The 22,217-nt window shown below is 41.5% G+C and overlaps 1 protein-coding gene across 2 annotated transcripts in view; it reads right to left on the bottom strand.

Moving 5' to 3' along the window:
- Positions 1-22,217, bottom strand: part of LOC148891383 (netrin-G1-like) — a 70,269-nt gene that overhangs the window by 17,264 nt on the left and 30,788 nt on the right. For both annotated transcript variants that reach the window (XM_089008157.1, XM_089008158.1), the window contains exon 3: positions 15,218-15,861. In XM_089008157.1, the coding sequence (XP_088864283.1) occupies positions 15,218-15,861 (644 nt within the window). The remainder of the gene's footprint in view (positions 1-15,217; positions 15,862-22,217) is intronic.

Below are 22,217 nucleotides of genomic sequence, written 5' to 3'. Positions count from 1 at the left end.
AGTTTTTACCCCATCTCACGGGAGCAAGAACACCACTTGACTGAGGTCAAAGATGACCTCAGTCAAGTGGTCAAAGATGACCTCAGTCCCTTTTCAATAGTCGACAAAAGCGATAGAAGGATTCAACCTTTGTGCTTCAATTAGAATAGATCCCACACATGTCGCTTTTGCCAGTACGTTGTGAAGGGCTAATACTGTAACAGGATTCGTTTACGCCACGTAACGTTTTTTACAATTTTTGCAGAGGGATTCAAATATATTGAAGGTTCAAGTTTGGTTCTCATTCGTATTGCAATGTAATGCTAAACAGGAACAGAAAAAAATACAATGACATTTTTAATCACAACATTCCTAACCGCAAATTATTTCCCGCGGCTATACAATAAGCGCTAATACCACACAATTCAATTGAAAACATATCATTGTGTTCAATTAGGGTTGACATTTTCCCATTCTACATTGCAGTATATATATTTGCCAAAATATGGCTTTGAAAGGAAAGGTCTGGCAGGGTGAGTGGCGTGGATATCCATAAAAGAAAGCTGTTGATGAAGTGAAGTGATCAGCAGGCTGTTATCAAGCTCACCATTAGCATGTCGGCGTATTGACTGACTCGTGTCACCTGTGGGTTTTAGAAACCTGATGAATGTGCTAATTACCCATTTCTCTTTTTCAATAAAGGAATTAAGAGCCCACCGGCGGCTGTATCTGCCCTTGGTAACTTGCGGGCAAATGAAATAAAATTACCTCATGATGTTGACGTTTACCTTTTGCCAGCAAACGTCAACTTCTTATTGAGTTGTGTAAAACATTTTATCGACCGACCGAACTATCTATCTATCTATCTATCTATCTATCTATCTATCTATCTATCTATCTATCTATCTATCTATCTATCTATCTATCTATCTATCTATCTATCTATCTATCTATCTATCTATCTATCTATCTGTCTGTCTGTCTGTCTGTCTGTCTGTCTGTCTGTCTGTCTGTCTGTCTGTCTGTCTGTCTGTCTGTCTGTCTGTCTGTCTGTCTGTCTGTCTGTCTGTCTGTCTGTCTGTCTGTCTGTCTGTCTGTCTAGCTATCTATCGGTCTGTCTAGCTATCTATCTGTCTGTCTAGCTATCTATCTGTCTGTCTAGCTATCTATCTGTCTGTGTAATATAAATAAGTCACCAGTCTTCCCTCAGAGGTATACACGTGTTATTCAAATTCAATCTAGACAAAATGAATAGTTTTAGTGAAGCTACAAAGCGTCTGTGTGTTATTTTATGCTCCCCAATGTTCCCCCAAAGCCATCGCCTAACTCTGCGTACCCTTCTGCCGCCGCCCCCCTTCCTCCGGTGGGTGCCGCAAGCTCATGAAAGTGCCGCTTTGCACACACTTCAGCTACAATGAGACACTTAAAAGAAGTCTAAATTTGTAAGCTTCTCCATCACCGCCTTTTGCGACAAGCGTGGCGCCCCGCTGCAAAAACACACACGGGGGAGATCTAAACCCTCAGGATGGCGGAGGCTCCCTTTCAGTGGTCGATGGCAAGATTTGCCAGCAAAACAGGATATCTAACAGAATCTCGCGTTTCATCTTCTGACGGGCAAATATCCCGCTAAACCTGTCGGTGTCTTTCTCCAGCTGCAAGCTTGAAAACATTCTCGGTTTTCTTACAATTTTGGGGAGGATTAAATGCTGTGCCAGATGAAAAACGTGATTGGATTACACGGGATTTGGCCAGGATGCGTAGGTTTATTGTCAACCCTCAACAATTTTCTTCCGGATTCACCACTTTACCATTTGTACCTTCGTTTCGTTCAAAACGGTTCCATTGACCTACTCAGTGTTCATATCTACGGTATCTGTCTTTATAAGGCGGGGCTTGACATGGTGAGTGACGTAGACGTCAGCAAATGAGGAAGTACCAGTTGTTGCAACCACTATGTTCAATTAGCTTTGTCAGAGACATTCAGCGGAGTAACTTAAGCAATTGAGCTTCTTTTATTCAGTGTAAAAGTACTCCTCGTGCTTATTACGGCATGACTCAGGAAATGTAGCCCTGAAAATCATCACAAACAAAAACAATATATTGAAAAAATCGGTGTACAGTTAACTCACTCACTGCCAGACATTTGCGAAAATGTGTCAACTCCAGTGTCAGGGTTTTTGTCATTGTCACTCAAATTCCAAGACCCACAGAATATTGACTACATAAACATTTAATGCAGCAAAAGAAACCTTAGACTCTCTTCTTTCATCAGAAAAAAACAGCTAATTCCTCAATTATATGGGTCTGGAGATATATGAATTTGAAATGAGGGTGGCTGTCCAAAATAAAACGTAATACATACATACATTGGTTTATATAGCAGTTTAACAACAGCTGAAGCTGGAACAAAGCGCTATGATGGAAAAAAGGGAAATATTGCCCCTTTGTGGGAGCGAAACCATTACCAGAGGTATGGCCAGCATTTTATTGGCAAGCAAGAAAAAACAAAACAAAATATTCGGGAATGGCGCTCTACGTCATCTTTTCAATTCCCGAATAAATTAATAAATACATTCGGGAATGGCAGTAAATGAGTTAAAATCTGAACAGAACCTGCAAAAAGTGAGGACCGACCGCATTGGCAGGTTTAGACATTTCGAGGCAGAGGCGTCACATCCTCCGACGGTTTTCGCTTTGTCATTGAACGGCAATATATATTGTTAGCGCTCTGCTATTCAGGGACCGTTCTCAAGTTCTTCTCTTGCATTTTAATTGCACTCGTGCCGAGCAACAAAGCAAAGCATTTATTTATATTCCTCGTGCTCGCAGTAAAACAACAAACTCATGACAGAAATGTTTGCTACTCGTTGGAATCAGCACACATCAGCCCGTTAATCCCAAATGCCCACATGCAGTTCGTGCGCAGATGCACACACACACACACACACACACACACACAGGCACACACACACACACACACACACACACACACACACACACACACACACACACACACACACACACACACACGCTTTTCCAATCCTCTGAGTACGTGCCCAGTGAACCATGGCAGCTGTTGTCGGCGTGATTGACAGAATTCACAAGTCAGGTTCAAGTGTGGGTGCGCACAACCAGACAGCGTTACTCGCATTGGTTGGGAGGAAGAGGAAGCCCTCCCCCGCCCCCCCCCCCCACCGCACTCACACCCGTCCTCTTACTACAGATGCCTTGTCACATGCTGCGATGTTTACTGCCAGTCATTCGGTGGTCTCCGGCGTTTAATTAGCGCTCGTTAAAGGCCACGCTGCTTTTGTAAATAACATTTGTGGAAAATGTATATCGCATAAAGTGATATCTCTAAAGGGATGTCTCGCAGAAGTCAACATGGCTATGATCGTGTCATGCAAGTAGGGTGGTAAACACACAGTCGAGGTACTGCATGGTGTGTGTCTGTGTGTGTGTGTTGTTGGTTTTAAAACATGAATAATAATAATAATAATAATAATAATAATAATAATACATTACATTTTAAACGCCTTTCAAAGCTCTCAAGGACACTTTACAGTCACAGACAAGCATCGGTACTATAATAAATAAAATATAATCACAAATACAATGCAATAAATAAAATACAATTACAAATACAAACCAAAGAGAGAACTACAGTGTGAATGAGGGTATTATCGCCGAGAAAGCACGGCAACGTCACTCGGATATCATCAAGAGGCAACTACATCAACGACCATCACAAAGGTCAATAAAACGACTTTATTATACTGTATAGTTTATTTCTTTAATTACAATACAATAGCACATTTATTATACATAAAACAAGGTATATTTTGTGTAGTTTTAAGGCTTATTTAGTAGAAAATTATGTTTTATGGGGACCTGGGAACGGATTATTCTCATTTTTAATGGTTTCTTATGGGAAATAAATGTTTGGCAGGTGAACGTTTCGTGTTCCACACACTTTCTGGGAACCAATTAAGTTCATAAACTGAGGTATCACTGTAATAATTTTATGTGATGACAGTTTTTCCAATACACATTTTAACGAAGTGATATGTAAATTAGTTATTTCAGCGCGCATCAGATCACAAACACTGATCGTCTGTACCTTGACAAGGAGCGACTGACCTACCGGTCAACTCATAGCATGTTTGAGCTCATTGAAGCAAACGTCATTTTTGTTCAAAATTCTTCAAAACAGACACGTTTTTATACGTTTGACCTCAACTCTGCGACTACTTTTTCATGTTTTAATGAAGTCTGTGTATAAATTAAATATCATTTGCATAATTATAATAGGTGAGGCTCAGAGGTCAAAAGCAATATACTCTTTGGGATGCCGGTGGATGTTTTGTGTGATTAAACAGAAGGAATTAAAGAAAGCAGTGATGACAATGGGCTCTAAATGACTTTCTATGTTTTTTTTCTTTCTTAAAGGACAACCGATGTCACTTTTTTGTTTCCGAACTGACATCAGATAAACGTTTTATAGCATCTAAAATACCCAAAACCCGCAGTATGATATTTTTAGTCGAATGCAAAACACCAAAAAATATGACTTAGTGTCTAAAAAGTACTTCAATTTGAAACCGGAAGTTGCCAGTTTCAAAAGGTCCCAACCCCATGTTCGTGGTGTCACAGCAAGAAGTTTCAGAAGGCCCCGCCCCCTTGTTCATGACGTCACGCCAGGACGTCTTGCCTTGCTCGAAAATCAAAACAATGGCTTCAGATTCTGAGAAAATACTTTCTTTTTACTCATCCAGTTATGAATATGATTCAAATAGTTCTGAAGAAGAAAACATACATGTTTGCAATCGATTAAAGAATTTATTCTACAATTTATGCTACAATGTGTCCTTTTTTCGGTCAGGGGCGTTCCTTCAGTGACATAACGTACGGACTCGTCACCAACTCAAAAACAAAATTTCCGGAATATTCAGCGCAAGTCGGGCGGCCCGGTAGTCGAGTGGTTAGCACACCGGCTTCACAGTGCAGAGGTCGCCGGTTCGCGTCCCGGTCCGGCCTCCCTGTGTGGAGTTTGCATGTTCTCCCCGGACCCGCGTGGGTTTTCACCGGGTCCTCCGGTTTCCTCCCACACTCCAAAAACATGCATGACAGGCAGATTGACCACTCCAAATTGTCCCTAGGTGTGAGTGTGAGAGTGACTGTTGTATGTCATTGTGTGCCCTGCGATTGGCTGGCAACCAATTCAGGGTGTCCCCCGCCTCGTGCCCAAAGACAGCTGAGATAGGCTCCAGCAACCCCCGCGACCCTAATGAGGAATAAGTGGTACGGAAGATGAGATGAGATTCAGCGCAAGTCTTAAAACGTAAAATATAGCTATATGCGGTTGAACCTTTGTAAAATACGCTCAGTAGAAGTCATTTGAAGCCATTTTACAAATTATGGACACAACTTTTCCGGAGACGTCGGTTGTCCTTTAAATGATCTTCATACTCTGATATTACATATCGTAAGTATGGATTGGAAAAATGGTTCCCATGATGGAGTGTTTGCTGGAAGGGCTTGTTAGTGCCGGTTTTCTGTCACATAGTTTGCCATTGCTTTGTAAAGTGTTTTTTACGATCATGTTTTAAGTTGCTGGATGATGATTAGACAGCTATCAAATTGTTGCTTGTATTATGTGTAATGTATGGCTGTCCAGGATCGTACATAAATTCTTGTATTGCTTTTTTTCTGTTACCATCACTGAGCCACAATTTTCTTTGTATATATTGGTGGAACGTGGACGTGCCATTTAAGGTGACGGGCAATTAAATCGTTCAAATTATGTACATACAGTAGGCCTTCACCTTTTTGTCTTTCACCGGATATATCGTGTGTTTCTAAAAACCACGATAGGCCAGTGTGCATTGAACAACAGGTGATATTTTATGCTAGAATCACCCAACAATTGACTTGTGATAAATGTCCCAGTAAGCTCGAAGTTTTCTGCTTAATACTTTGCGCAAATGTCCTGCGAGAAAGCCTCAGGTTGAAGTTAGCTTCATTGCTAATGCTACGTGCTAATGTAAATGCGTTCCCTTATGTGTTCGCGACTGTTGTGTTGCCAAGACGTAGGGATATTTAAATGTCAGACGTTGTGATTTCTTGTAATTTTGCTGGATCTCTTGTGACGCGTCAATGATGGATAGTTCCGTGTCAAAGACAAAGATGGATAACAAGCCCTCTCTGATGCAATTTCCTGGCTTTTCTGTGAGCAAGAGACTAAAAACACCCTTAAGCCCTCCGGACGTATTTTTAAAATCACATTTCACCATTTGGATGCCTGGATGACAGAGCTACATCCCTTCAAAAGATGTCAAACTACCTCCCTTGGCCCTGGAAACAAAACTTGTCAGTTATTCCAGTTTGTCCAGGTAACACACAGGCATTTTTTCCCCTCCAAAACTTTCAGCAAGGCCAAAGTTTCTCCTCAGCCGCCTTGATCTGTCTTCTCTCCACCTCTCTCCTGCAGATCTACCACTTCTCAGAACATGTGAGGCTTTCAGAGTGTCATGTCTAGGAACGCTTCTTCCAGATCCCTTCACTATGCATTTATACAGCACAGAGGCGCATTACAGCTTCTGACCGTGGCCATCTTGAGAGAGAATAGGTGAAGATGCAAGCTAACGGGAGACTGCTTTGCTCAGTAAGGGAGTCGCAGCTTAAATATATCAATCACTCGACCGTAGAAGACAGACAGGGGCTTTTCATTTCATATTAAATTAACTTTCCGATAAAAGTGCTCGCACAATTATTCATTGAAGCCACAAGTCAATCTTTTGAAATGCTAATTACGCTAAGTAGGCTAACTACGCTAACTAAGCTTACTAAGCTAACTACGCTAACTAAGTTTATTTGGGGATCACCTATATCTCCATAAAACAGCAAAACCCTCCGTACTAATACACTAGCTCAAAATGGCAAAACTCTGAACAGTTGAGGAGATTTAGAAACGGGATGAATGGATGATGAACAGAATATTTCTGTTTATGTGAGGAAAATATATGTGCAATTACTTCTTCAGATGGCAAAGTAGTGGACAACAGCATCCCCGCTGGTCACGGTTGTGTAACACACACAGTTTGACCTCAATTTCTTCTCAAATGGTGCAAAATGACAAAGCCCTGGAGAGTTTGCTATTTTAAATATCCATTTGTGTTGAAATGACTGCTCTAATGTGACCGATCTTCAGAGAGACGTCGTCAGCAAAAACGCTCAGATGGTGAAAATTTGCACATCCCGACCGGGCCTTCTGACAAGGCCTTGTCCTGTTCAATAATGAGAGGCCTTACGGTTTAATGATTGAACACGGAACTTCAACTCGGCTCGCACTCTCTCCCTCGCTTGCCTTCCAAACGTAAGTGTGTCATCATTTGCTCGGCATATGCGAGTAATTCGATTTCACTTCAGCCTCGTCGTAGAAACCCACGTCGTAGAAACCCACAAATGGTCATCATTTTCAATCACTGTCAACTCGACTGTTTCGATTAAGGAGATCTCAGACCCCCATTTGATTCTTTTTCAAGCATGTATGATAATATGGAATTGTCAGAGTGCAAAAGCTGACAAAGTCTGTACCAGTTAGTTTATCATCAAGAAAAAAATGAACTTATACAGGTTAAAATAGGGCTAGGTACTGAATAGATTTGAATGATTGATTTCAGTATAACTGTCAATAACCTTTTTTAAGAGGTGGGGGGTGTTAGTTGACCAAAGCAGTTGCTCAGACATGGACAACATGAAGAGAAAGCGTTTGACTTTGCGTTCTGTGTGACAAGAAAGGAGCCCAGTGGAAGGCAATTAGAGTCAGACTGAACATTGCCAAAGGCAAGGTCCTTATACATTGCAAAAGTAATTTCTCTCCATGTTGGAAAATTTTGACCTGAGGTATGTACAGGTAACATCCGAGTGACGACCGGCGCGATTTACGACCACCCGTACTTACGACCATGACCGCCAGACACTTTTTTTATTTTATCCCTGGCACCGCAACGCGCAAGCAGCCGGCAACGCGTACTACAATTTTGGCCAGCCAGCATGTCACACACTCGCACAGCAATCTATTGCGTGACGACACTCAATACAGTAGTTATACACTGCAGATACCATCTCGGCAACATCTTCTGTAGTACTGTACACTGTTTTTTTCCTTCAGCGTCCGCCTGAGTCCGAGTGTGTCTGTCGGGTGACGTCTTCTGGCTGTTAGCAGGGAGAGCGATTTTTCAACAGCTGTATTCTTTACGTATAAGTGTTTTCCTTAACCCACAATGTACAATCTAAATATAACACATAAATCGATAATATGAAATATAAAATAATAAAAATGAAACTTAAAGGTAAGTATAACATTTATACATGAACTGTGCAGTAAACAGTTTTGTATACATTACATATATAGTTAAACAGTAATAAAAATCAATAATATTAAATATAAAATGATGAAAATGACACTAAAAGTAAGTATAACATTTATAAATGAACTGTACAGTAAACAGTTTTGTATACATTACAGGTACAGTTATACAGTAATAAAAATTGACAATACAAAATATAAAAAGCTAAAAATGACACTAAGTTATAAAATGTATAAAAAATGTATTGTAAAATAGTATTCAATAGAAAATGTTCGTCTGCGTAAGCTCTCAGTCGTATGGGAGTGGTCCATCGATGAGAAGGTTTGTTCAGCCGTCATCTGTACTTTTCTGAAGGTGTCGGACGTTTCGCCTCCTATCCAAGAGGCTTTGTCAGAGAACTGAAGTCTTACTGGTCGTATCGGCCCTATTTATATATTTATATAAGCCTCTTGGATAGGAGGCGAAACGTCCAACACCTTAAAAAAAGTACAGGTGAAGAAACCTTCTCGTCAATAGAAAATGTTGCATGAAAACAACAGATTGACATCGCAACTATCCTGTCGCGGAAACGTCAGTTCGGCCATTTTGAAGGATTTCGACTTACGACCGTTTGACTTACGACCGTTTTGTCGGAACGGAACCCGGTCGTAACACCCTACAATTCTTGGTTCAAATAATCTGCAGTTAAAATAAAATAAAATAAAAAAATATTCAGCAAGACTACCCTTGTTTGTAAAAAAATCTTTCCGCTGAGGGTTTGGGGTGTTCATGAGCTACCCTTGAGGTACAAGTCAAACCGTGAAGGCTTACAGTGAACAGGTGTTGTTTTCTTTGTAATGTCACATGAATAAGATGGGTCAGGGTTGAGGACAGAGAAAAAAAAACAAAAAAAATGGAGGTCAAAGGAGACGCGGAATAAAACAGACAATGTTGGGAATGACATGGAAGGGAATGAGCGCAATTGCGCATTAGCAGCTTACGGATTAGCCGCTTCCACGGTTCCCAGGCCCCCCACCGACCAGTCAGGCACGCGCAGCTATGACCGTGCGGGCATCCGCTAGCGGCAGCGTCTTAATTAGCCGGCGGGCGTGGGATCGATAAATGAGAAAAGGTAGGACAAGTCGGCGCGGTTCAAGGTTTTCTTGTGTGCTCTTGTAGCAGGCGCTCAATAGGCTCACCAACCTCACCGCATGAGTCGTTGAAGGTGAAGAAAAACTCTCGCCACCTTTCCTACAAAGGCTCACATAACATCAGAATAGCAGCAGTGCACGACACGACTCGGGGATGGAAAAATCCATTCCGTCCTCTTTGCATTGATTTTGTATTTTATTTATTTATTTAACTTAAAGTGCCTTCTGTGGGCTATTTAATGATGTCATGGTAACTGTTCTAGCTAAGGGGTATGAAACTAATTTTTTTTGCCGGGGCCATGTTGTAGTTACAGTTTCCTCTCAAGGGCCTTTATGAATTTGGGGAAACCATTAGTGTTCCATCTCCTCCACATATATACAGAATGCATAACAAATTAATGACTACCATATTTTCCCATGTATAAGGCACACGGAAAGCTTTCATTTTCTTCAAAAGGTGAAAATGCGCCTGATTCGCAGGTGTGCCTGATATGTGAAGTAATATTGAGCCGCAACAGGTCTCACAACTACTGCCAGAGCAACCGACTTCACCCCCCTTGAAGAATTACTGCGTAACCCCAGCCTCTACTTTAGTGCCTTATGATGTGGTGTGCCTGATATTTGGAAAACCTTTATATATATTTGTATATAATATTTGGAAAACATTTTTCATTCATTGAAGATGCGCTTTGTAGTCCAGTGAGCCTTACATATGGAAAAATTATATTGGGGGTGCTCCTTATACTCCGGTGCGCCTTATACACCAGAAAATACGGTAGTTTTCAAATGAAGTGTCAAGAATACTGACGTTATGAATTTGGGGAAACCATTAGAATTGATAAAGGTTTTTTCAGCCGTCATCTGTACTTCTTTGAAAGTGTCGGACGTTTCGCTCCTCATTCAAAGAGCTTCCATTTAGGATATACATATCCTTAATGGACAGAGGTGGCGGTGCCGGACCTCTGCTTTGATAGGTCCCTGCTCTAAGTTTGCGGGGGTGGGGGCAATGGACTACTCCCTGAAGCTAATCTGATCACATCTATTGTCCTGTATGATTACCTCTAATGTTCTATGCCTGGCCCTGATGGCTTCATTCGCCCTGGTATCACCTCATCAGCATGACTAAGTCTATGTGGTAATGACCTAAGAAGTCTGTTCTAAGTATGGTATAAATTAAACCTCAAACCACCATGGCGATTTAGTGAAGTGTTTTGCTGTTTTACAAAAATTGCTTCTTTTACTCCCCTTTCAAACAACCATTTGATGGTATTTCCCCTTCAAACCATCTAAATGACTGTTATTGTAGTTTACAGACGACAATTAAAAATTTTAGTTCGGACTTTAGCTAGTATCATGGCACTTGACATGCTGGATTTAGTTTCATGGGCCGAATAAAATGATATGGCAGGCCAAATTTGGCCCCCGGGCCTTGACTTTGACACCTGTGATCAAACTTGATAGCAAAAACTGAAAAAACATGTGTGTGTAAATATATTTACCCGTCGAGGAGATAGTCGTGCCAAAAAAAAAAAAGCTAAATCTATTTTAGGTTCATTGTGAACGTTTTTTAGTAGTGTATTTGTTTCAACGTACACTGTAACGAACTTCAGGTACTTTGTTGTTAGAATCGATTCTGTTTCGACGGGGAGTTGTTTAACTGGAGTGATCAAACCACATGACCACTGAGTCCATTAACTTGAGTCAGTCACTTGATTTGACCAAATGAATATATGCAATGTACGATGTTTCTGTTGACCGTAGTCTGCTTTCACAAGCCGGCGAAACCGTGAAATCTTGCGGCTGATTTCTTTGAGTCAGAATTGAATCATCTTGAGTCTGTATTTTTTTTTTTCGTCTTCTGTGAATCCACCGACTCAAGTCAGAGAAACAAATGAGGCGAGGGTGCAGTGTTCAGATGATCTGGCACGCCTTGTATATTTAGCAGAAGCCAGTCAGCGGTCTCATATGATCCCTTCGACATTGCTACTCCGGATTCCGTATGAAGGTCTGATTCATTCAATAAGATGGGACTTTTTTTTTAAATTTGTATTCATCGCCCTGTGCCGAATGAAAATGAAAGCATTCTTAGATGATGCTGGGGGAAAGAAAGGTGTTGTGGGAAACCTTCCATGGTTGATGGACAAGGATTTCTAGTAAGGCGCTGACACACGGCGATAAGATTTTCACATTCGTTCCCTTCGCCAGAGGGTCGCCGACGTTGCCGGGAAGTCCACTCAGCCTCACGCTACTGACTCGCTGATCCGCCGCTGGACATAAGCACTACGTTCATTTCACTTCAATTTACACCGCAAGGTTTTTTAGGGTGGTAAAATTGCATTTAATGCCCAGGAGCGGATAAGCAGGTAGAATTGAACAAATCACACGTTTTCCCTGTCCATCCCAACTTTTTATTTTCGAACGAAAGGTTTATTTATGGGTGGTATAATTCCAGACTTGCATTTATTCATGTTGCAGAGTACAGTGGAGAATTATAATGCAACACGGACGCTAGGGTGAAAGCAGCAGTACAACACGGAATTTAAGAGTGGTACTCATTATTCGAGCAAGCATATGTAGGTAATTAATTTTATCTTATGCCTTGATTTTATTTTAACTCATTCACTGCCAGACATGTGCCGAAATATGTCAACTCCAGTGCCAGGGTTTTTTTGTCATTTTCACTCAAATTCCAGGTCCCACAGAATATTGAGTATTAGGACGACATAAACATTCAACGCAGCGTAAGAAATCGTCAATGATCTTCTTTCATCAGAAAAAAATAGTTAATTCCTTAATTATATGATTCTGGAGTTATATGAGCTTGAAATGTGGGTGGCTGTCCAAAATACAACATAATACATATATATTGGTTTATATACCATTTTAACAACAGCTGAAGCTGGAAAAAAAGCGCTAACATGGGGAAAAAAAGTAAATGCTGCTTTCTTGTGGAAGGAAAAACACACCAGAGGCCAGCACTTTATCGGCACCCAAACAAGAAAAAAAACTAAACCCGAACAAATCCGGGAATGGCATTCTATGTCATATTTTCATTTCCCGAATAAATTGGTTAATGGCAGTGAATGAGTTAAGTTGAACGGTCTCGATTCAGCATCACATTGTTGGATGAGCGTGGAAGCGGTGCTGCATACTGATAGACATTAACAACTATTTCTCCGTCATGTTTCTGCTGCTAAAGCTAAAGAATGACTTAAAGGACAAACGACACAATTTTTTTGTTTCCTAATTGACATCAGAAAAACGTTTTATAGCATCTAAAATACCCAAAACACACAAGCTGATATTTTTTGTCAAATGCAAAACACCAATAAAAAATGAGTTAAAGTGTCCCAAAATTACTTCAAAATGACCCCTTGTTCTTGACATCGCACCAGGACGTCTTGCCTTGCTCTAAATCAAAACAATGGCTTCAGATTCGGAGAAGATGCTTTGTTGTTACTCATCCAGTTATGAATATGATTCAAATAGTTCTGAAGAGAAAAGCATAAATGTATGCAATCGATTAAAGAAGTCCTTCCGGATCAATTCGAGCTATCAGGACTCCAATGTAGCGTCTCAGAAAATGCACAAGATGGCACCCAAGCTCCGTTGGAAATGGGCTGATTTGTCTGCTGGGAATTTGTGTCAACAAATATCAAATAGTGGTGATCGTCCTCTTTGACAAGAGATGACCATCTTCACTATTGGTGAAGTACTAGTAATAGTAGTCTTGGTGCAACACACAACGATTCACCATCGCGATATTTATGTGTTGTCCTTCTAATTTCGGCATCAACACAAAGTTTTCAGACCAAACAAAGTACCCAAAATGCATTGTGTGTCGCTTTCTCGGTCAGGGGTGTTCCAGACATGACATCACGTCAGGTATTGTCATCAACTCGAAAACTCAATCTCATACAGCATAGCTTGTTTTAACGGAATGGCTTTTCATTCAAAGCGTACGTCCCATTTTTTGTAATGGGAAAATTTGGGCAAACCTGGCAAACTCTCCCATGTCCTCACTTTCCGCTGACACGTCCCCGGTGATTACCATTTAATCAGCCGCAAACTCTCTTAATTACAACATTAGGCTCCCGCCAATTTGCCAATGCGCTAATGGTTCTCGTCTGCCAACTGAATCGCAATTAGGGACTAACTGTTTCAATTCACCTCGGGGGCCCCTCTGATGGGTCATTACTAGCCTAGTTATATTCGTATAAACCAACCGCCAGGCTGGCAGCACCGCTCCAGTTTGGAGAGCAGCTGCCAATGTTTTATGGCCATCTTGAGGGCCCTTCCCCTCCATCGCCAATATAACGTTTCCGTCCCCCTGAAAAGAAAACCGCAGTGGCAACAGAGGCGTTTTACCTTGTCCTAATTAAATGTCCCTAATGTTCTGTAAATGTACATTTTATAGCGCGAACTCTAACGCAAAGGGACTCGTAGCTCTGTTGACAGAAGGTAAGTGAATCGTTTATACGGGCGTTAGGTATTTGGAGTTACATCGAGGCAAATAAAAAAAGCATTTACCGCCACGGTTAAGAACAAGCTCGATTGTGCGGAGTTGATTGGAGATTAATGGCGTCGTAAAACAACTCACAGAGGCGCCGTTGGTTTTGATGAGTTTGATGTCTAAAGAAAGACTGTGGCTCACCTGTCTTGGAAACAGAAGTTCAGAACATTCAGAAAGGACATAAAAACAGGACCATGTCATTGATGGTAGGCAAACAAATGCTCATTATTATTATTGTGTCATTTAGCGATGCTAAGCTAGTAAGGGCAAGTGAATTCCAAGTGTGTGCATGGCAAGATAGCTGAAAGAACACAAACACGGTACATCATATTAAATATGGTCTTGCACATGATATTGCAAGAGTCCTAGATCACTTAAACCAGGTGCATTGTAAAATATTCACTGCAAGAAGAAGATCAGGAAAGCATGCAAGACAGCGAGCGCCCCTCCATGACCTCAGCTTGACACCTACACAGTCAGAAAATGGGAAATAACCTTTTACAGGGAAAAAATATGTATATTGGGGCTTCTTTGTTCATTTAGATGTTTTGTTGACAATTATGCATGCTTGCCTTCAGGTGTACATTTTATTCTGCAATTTAAGCTCCTGTACAGTGTGTTTGAGTGTGATGAAAAGCACTTTCAAATACATAAAAAATATTTTTATTCTTATTCTTGTTCTTGTTGAAGTTATTGTTTTATTATTATTATTATTATTACATGTTAAGTACCCCGAACACACATTTTACCCATGCATAACAGGCAAGTTGCCCCTGTCAACATGGCCGCCACATAGGCACAGTGGTTTCTACTGCTATGGTGTATTTTGCAATCATTTCAGTGGTTTTCAGGGGAATCTTTGTGAAAAATAAAAAAGAGGGTTTGAGTGATAGAATATGAAGTCTTAGTGGAAGAGCCAAAAAGATTGATTCACAGAAATTAAATTGATTGTTTTAATAATTTACCGGAAACCAGCAAACACATAGATGACACACTTGGAAAAACTGCTGTTTCCACCAAGTGTCACTGCGTGTTGAAATGATCCAGCGAGTAGCAAAATGAAATCTGTCATGAGTAACAGAGGTTGATTTTACGCTTACGGGATTTCATGTTTTTAATTTATTTGATTGTTGTAAACTGAGGACCGCCCGCTCTCTTTAAATGAGGCAAAATGGATTGAACAGAACCTGGTGAAATTACCAAAAATAAATAAACATTCTCACCTTCCTTGTACTTTGATGTCAGAGATGGCGTAAAAATATCTGGACAGGTTGTTTTCGTCCACCATTGTGGCACCGGTGGCTGGCTTCAGCAGCTTAATCCTCAAGTCGGTAATGGTGAAGAAGTCCCTCAGGTTCTTGGTGGTATCCAGCTGGCCGTACAAGGAGGCCATGTTGTGCAGGCGCGGCCCAGCGAACAGGGCGAAGCGGTCCTTGATCTCAAAACGAACCGTCTTGTCATTCTTCCAAACGTAGCCCCGCGAGTAGTCCTCGGTGCAGATGATGTCCAGCAGGGTGCGCTGGGTGAGATCGCCCACCGTTTTTGGTTCCATGGTGAATCCGTCTAAACAGTCTGTGGCATAGAACTGGTAGGGCGTCCACGTCCGGCCGTAGTCTAGCGACTTCTCTAGAACCATCTGTTCAGGCCGGCCCGACTCGAAAGTCAGCACGATGTCGTCGGTCAGCTCGATAGTCTTGTTCCATGACAGCGTGATATTGACTTGCAACGGCTTGGGATATTTTTTCCAGGATGTGGACTGCCAGAAGGTCGTGGGATTGCGACCCTCAAAATCAAACATTAGCTCGGGCGGATGAGCCAGCTCTTCTGTGCTTGCGTCACACTCGTTGTTACACATGTAAGGGTTCTCCTGTGAAGAAAAATTAAATCAATCACATGTAAAAGTAAAAAAAAAAAAGAACAAATCCGAACCCTAAGAGCCACTCTGTTCACTCTTTGGTGTACAGATGGCTTGTGCGGGTTGTTCGTGGAGCCTGATTGATGTCGAGCCTGATTTTAACCTTGCAGTCTACACTCTGCCTTTGAACTATCAAAGTTGAAACTCTCACTGTCGTCTGCCTGTCTCTTTAATGTTTAACCCTCCCCCCCTCACTGCTGCGTTCTTGACCAATCACGTGGCTTTGACCGAAGACTGGGGGAGGGGAATAGAGGACATAAACAATCGGCTGCCATTTTGTTGTTAGAAGAACGGGCTCGTTCGCGAACGACACATCACTCGTTGAGGCAGCTCCGTGTACGAAAAAAGTTCGTATGCCAAGGTAAAATGTTCATAAATGTAACATTCGTAAACCGAAAAGTTCGTAAACCGAGGTATCACTGTATAGTGTAATGTACAATGATCACAACCATGCTCCTCTACCACTGCTTACGTGTAAAATATTAATGCCAGAAACACGCACAATGGTGGAATTGCTGTTTACTTTCGGACTTTTTTTCCTGACAAATATATTTCGTGTTTATTGATCATGTGTCTCTTACACCACATTAATCGTTAATCTGAACACTAATTTTCATCAATTGTTAACAAGCTTCATTTCGCAACAAAGAATCACAGTGACACATTTCACAAAACAACCCCACTCAAACATGTCAAAGTAAAACAGAGATTCGGAAATTACTGAATAACATTATAAAATCTCTTTCAAAGCAAGAATGAAGAAATACAAGTGGGACTTGTATGTCAAGTCAAAACCTCAGTGTAATACTTCAAAAATGGAATTCTTGGTTCCCCCACTTCTCACCATTAAAACAAAAAAAAAAACAAGTGGCCTTTCTTCCGCCAGTGTTCATTTCAGTACTTTGGGCATTTGATCAAGCGCGCACACTCGATGCATGGCGCGCCTCATTAAGATGTCCACGCCGATGCTCGCAAACTAGCGTTCTGCCACCACCGCCACCCAAATTGCTGCTGTAATTGATATTCCTCTTTGGTATTTCAGAGCCGAGAGGGGGACTGGAATCCAAATGACTTGTTTCTTATAAAGCATCAGAGTCACATGTATTTTTCATGGCCACCCCAGTCTGCTCTGTATACGACAGGCATCAACCCAGTCTGTTTGTGTGTGTGTGTGTGTGTGTGTGTGTGTGTGTCTTCTCTGCATTTATCTCTGAGTAGGATCTGACGACAAAAACACGTGTGTTTCTGTGTGTGTGTGTGTGTGAGAGAGAGAGAGGGGGGGGAGGGCAGGGAGAGCAAGAGAGATGGGGGTGTGAGGGGGAGAGAGAGAGAGAGAGAGGACGGAGGGAGAGAGAAGGGGGGAGTAAGGGGGAGAGAAAGAGAGAGGAGAGAGAGAATTAGAGAGAGAGAAAAATAGAGAAGGGGAGATGGGGAGAGAGAGGGAGGGAAAGAGGGACAGAGAGAGGAGAGAAAGAAAAGAAGAAAAGGAGAGAGCGAAATAGAAAGAAGGGGAGATGCGGAGAAAGAGGGACTGAGAGAGATAGGAAGAGAGGGGGAGAGAGAGAAATAGAAAGAGAGGGGGAGGTGGGGAGAGAGGGAGGGAAGAGAGGGAGAGAGAGAGAAAGAGAAGAAGAGTGAGGGGGAGAGAGAGAAAGAAAAGAAGAGAGGGGGAGAGAGAAATAGAAAGAAGGGGAGATGGGGAGGGAGGGAGAGAGAGAGAGAGAGAGAGAGAGAGATGGAGAGAGAGCGAGGGAAAGAGATGGAGAAAGAAAGAGAGGAAGAGTGGCGGGGAAGAGAGAAAGAGCAGAAGAGTTAGAGAGAGAGAGAGAGAGAGAGAGAGAGAGAGAGAGAGAGAGAGAGAGAGAGAGAGAGAGAGAGAGAGAGAGAGAGAGAGAGGAGTGAGGGGGACAGAAAGTGTGAGGGGGTGAGAGAGATACAGAGAGGAAGAGCGGGCAAGAGAGAGCGAGTGGGAAGCGATGGCAGTGAGAGGGGGGAGTGAGGGGGTGAGAGAGAGGGGAGAGCAAGAGAGAGATAGAGGGGAACAGACAGAGCGAGGGGGATGTGAGAACGATAGAGAGATGGGAGCGAGGAGAGACAGAGTAAGAGAGCGAGCGATCAGAAGACTGACTTCCATTGGCATTCTGCTCACCCTTGCCCGATTCGCCCCCCGCCCTCCCCCACCACCTCCACCTCCGACCTCCCGCGGAACAATGAGGTTAAGTGCTGATGAGATTCGCACCCACTGTAAGCGGCTCGATAATCAGCAATCATTTGACACCCCACACGCTGGAATTATCTAAAGGTGGAACAATCATTTTGGCGACAGCCAGTCGTTTGTCGCTTTGCTCTCTCTCGCTCTCGTCTCTCTAGACGCGAGATGGACACGGCTGATAGAGAATCACCACAAACAATACTGATAAGCCATAGCATTGTTATTTTAAAGCCGTTTTTATTTTTCTCTTTTTAGCCTCAACTGAGCTCATGAGTTTTTACACACGCGTTTTTTAAAAAATCTTTGTCACATGGCATTTATCTCAAAAGGCGTTTTATTTGAAGCTCTATTTCACTGTTCAAAAAAGGCTTGATTCATGACCCTTGCGCCCTGATACAGACCCCCCCCCCCATTTTTTTTCCAACTCTATCAGCCACTTGCACTTCAGCAAAGTGGGGAGTCAATAACAAGGCCACGCGGCGGCAAGATTGCAGGGCGAGCCCGACTCAAAGGCGCGTGGCGTAATCCAATTAGAAGGCTAATAAGGGTGATGCCGCCGAGACACAAGCGGGGAGGAATGGAAAAGGAGACCTTTTCCGCTGGCGGTGTTTCCATCGAAACTGTTAAAGGACAACCGACGTCTCCGGACAAGTTGTGTCCATAATTTGTAAAATGGCTTCAAATGACTTCTACTGAGCATATTTAATACGATTCCACCGCATATAGCTATATTTTACGTTTTAAGACTTGCACTGAATATTCAGGAAGTCTTGTTTTTGACTTGGTGACGAGTCCGTACGTGACGTCACTGAAGGAACGCCCCTGACCGGAAAAAAGGACACATTGTAGCAGTCCTTCCATCAGATCAATGCTTGTTTGGTCTGAAAACCTCGTGTTGCACCAGAAAGAGCCAGAAGAGGGCGTCCAAGCTCCATGTAAGGAATTTATCAGCCTGTGGAAACAGGCTGATCCATGCCTCACAGGAGCTCGGTGGCCTTTATTTGCCTCTTTTTGGGTGAGACATTTGCCCCCAATGTTGCCTCAAAATGGCACGGAATAAATTATTTAATTGAATGCAAACATGTATGCTTTCCTCTTCAGAAGTATTTGAATCATATTCATAACTTGATGTGTAACAAGAAAGCATATTCCCCGAATCTGAAGCCATTGTTTTTATTCTCCAGCAATGCAAGACGTCTTGGCGTGACATCAGGGATGGGGGCGGGACTTTGTGAAAATGCCCAATTCGCAGCTCAATTTTTTGCAGATTTTGGACACTTTAAGTCATTTTTATTGGTGTTTTGCATTTGAATAAAAATATCATGCTGTGTGTTTTGGGTATTTTAGGTGCTATAAAATGTTTTTCTGATGTCAGTTAGGAAACAAAAAAGTGACGTCGGTTGTCCTTTAAGTGTTTCCCTTCTTGAGACGGCAACGCACTCGTGCACAGGCCAAAGAGGCAGAAAAAAATAAAACAAAATGTGTGATGGAAGTCGTGATTTGATACATCAAAGCCATGTTGAATTATGTCTGTGGTTTCTGTTTATTATATTTTATTTTTTGTAATTTGGGTTGACTTTCTCTTTTCGGTGCGTATACGTGGTTATTGCTCAATGTTTTATGAACAAGTGACTTTGATTTAAATCTCCTAAGATTGCCATTAAGCACAGTGATACCTCATTTTACGAACTTAATTGGTTCCCAGACAGTGTGTGTAAGGGGAAAAGTTCGTCTGCCAAACATATATTTCCCATAAGAAATCATAAATATGAGAATAATCCGTTCCCAAAAAACATAAGTTTCTATTAAATAAGCCTTAAAACTACACAAAATATACCTTATTTTATGTATAATAACGGTGCTATTGTATTGTAATTAAAGAAATAAACTGTACTATGTATAAGAAAGTCATTTTATTTACCTTTGTGATAATAGTTGTCAATAGATGACTTGGTTTGTTTGCCAAAAACTAGTTCATATGCCAAGATTATATTCTTGCGAATTTAATGTTCTTAGGGCGAAGAGTTTGTAAACTAAGCCGTTCATAAGCTGAAGTATCACTGTATTTGATGAAGTCTGTTTTTGCTGCCTTTGGTTTTGCTTTGACAGCTTTTTAGATGTTCCTTTTCTTCCCATTGCGTTGGATTCGAATTCTGAGCCATCATTGTCCAACGTTTGGGGGACAAAATCGGATTGGATTGGATTTATTAATTATGAAAGGAAGAGGAAAGGAAAGAATGAAGTAGAAAAACAAGAGCTGCTGGAAAGGCAGCCACTCTCGCGGGGCCATCTTGAAGTCAAAAGAACAAAAAAAGTAAATAACAAATAATATGACAACACAAAAACACAATCATTCATTCTTTATCATTTTCTGTACCTTCTACATGAAGCAGTTCTAGACGAAAGAGGAGAGGATCAAAGCGTCCTTTTCACCAGTGGATTAGGCATGGTGGAATGTGCTACAAGCTAAATGTTGAAATGTTAAAAAAAATCCACATTATTTGGATTTTCGGGGACCTTAGTAGTGCAACTCAGCCCATCTGGGTTGTTGTTGGTTTTATTTTGGTAGGTTCGTACTTCCTGTGCACATGAATTTTTTATTGATGTCGTGCATTTGAGGCCATCTTTTTGTGGTTTGTTTTGGCAGCCTCCGACATTTTTTTTCATATTCAATATTCTTGGCTTGATGACACTGTCAACCAGAGCCAATATAGCAAAATTGTTCAATTAATTTGTATAGCTCTTAATCACACAAGTCTCAAAGAGCTTAGCAAGCGTGACTGTTGAAACATATTAACAAGATTCCTGATCAAAATTGCCAACTGGAGAAGAAAAATGTCAAAAATATCCCTTCTAAGTATCTCCCTTCTAAGAGGAAAAGTGTCCAATGCGTGCCAAATGGACAACAAGTAGCATGTAGCTAGCATGGTGCTGGACAATGTTCATTATGTGATTCACTGCCATTCAAAAATTTAGTCCGAAATTGAAAATATGACAGAGTGCCAATCCAAATCTGCTCGGGTTTTTTTTTTTTAATGCTTGAGTGCCGATAAAGCGCTGGCCATGGCCTCTGGCAATGTTAATTCTTTTCCACAAGGGGGCAGCATTTCCCCCTTTTCCCATGTTAGCGCCTTGTTACAGCTTTAGCTGTTGTTAAAGCACTAAATAAACCAGTCTGTATGTATTGCATTGTATTTTGTGCAGCCGCCCCCATTTCAAGATCAGATCACTACAGACCCACATAACTTAGGGATGAACTCTTTTTTTCTGATGAAAGAAGAAAGTCTAAGGTTTCTTACGTTGCATTAAATGTGTGATGTAGTCCTAAAACTCAATATTCTGTGGGTTCTGGAATTCAAGTGACAATGACAAATACCCTGGCACTTAAGTGGACACATTTTTGCACGTCTGTCAGTGAATGAGTTAAAGACAACATGAGAATCCACTCAACCAAATTTTGGATACCAAAGAACTTTGATTTGGATCTAATAGGAACATTGTTTACAGTCCAACCTTGGTTTTTGACCATAATCCATTCCAGAAACCAGTTTGAAAACCAATTTGGTCGAAAACCAAAACATTTTCCATGGTAATCAATGCAATCAATGCTTTTTGTTTTTGTTTATCGTGATTGAACAATACAAACACTTCTGCTCACATTGGAACTCTAAACGAGGATAATGCTTCGGTCACAATGAGACGCAACACTAGGAAGTGATGTAGAAGGAAGGACAGGGGAGTCGAGTGGTGCATTCAGGTGCACTCAGTTTGGTTGAGTACCCATTTTCGGTTGTAAACCGAGGCATAAAATAAAAGAACATTTTGGTTGAGAACCGAGCTGTTCAAAAACCGAGTTTTGACTATTTGTGAGTGCTCTTTGACAAGACAAAGCACGGCGTAAAAAAAAGTTTCTAATCTCCCTAAGCTTCTTATACAGGAAATTAGCTAGCTAGCTTCAAGCCTGTTATATGATCAAAAAAGTAGTGGGATTTTTTGTTATATGGTCTTATATTTGAAGGTTTTACAGAACCTGTGATTTCCCCAAGGTCTTTCATTTGTTGGTCTCCCTGAAACGTCACGTCCGCAGCTAACGACG

The sequence above is a fragment of the Hippocampus bargibanti genome, linkage group LG11, assembly GCF_051943395.1.
Source record: "Hippocampus bargibanti isolate YZ-2025 linkage group LG11, ASM5194339v1, whole genome shotgun sequence".
Classification (NCBI taxonomy): Eukaryota; Metazoa; Chordata; class Actinopteri; order Syngnathiformes; family Syngnathidae; genus Hippocampus; species Hippocampus bargibanti.
The sequence above is the reverse complement of the archived record's forward strand: the minus strand, read 5'-3'. Positions and strand labels throughout refer to the sequence as shown.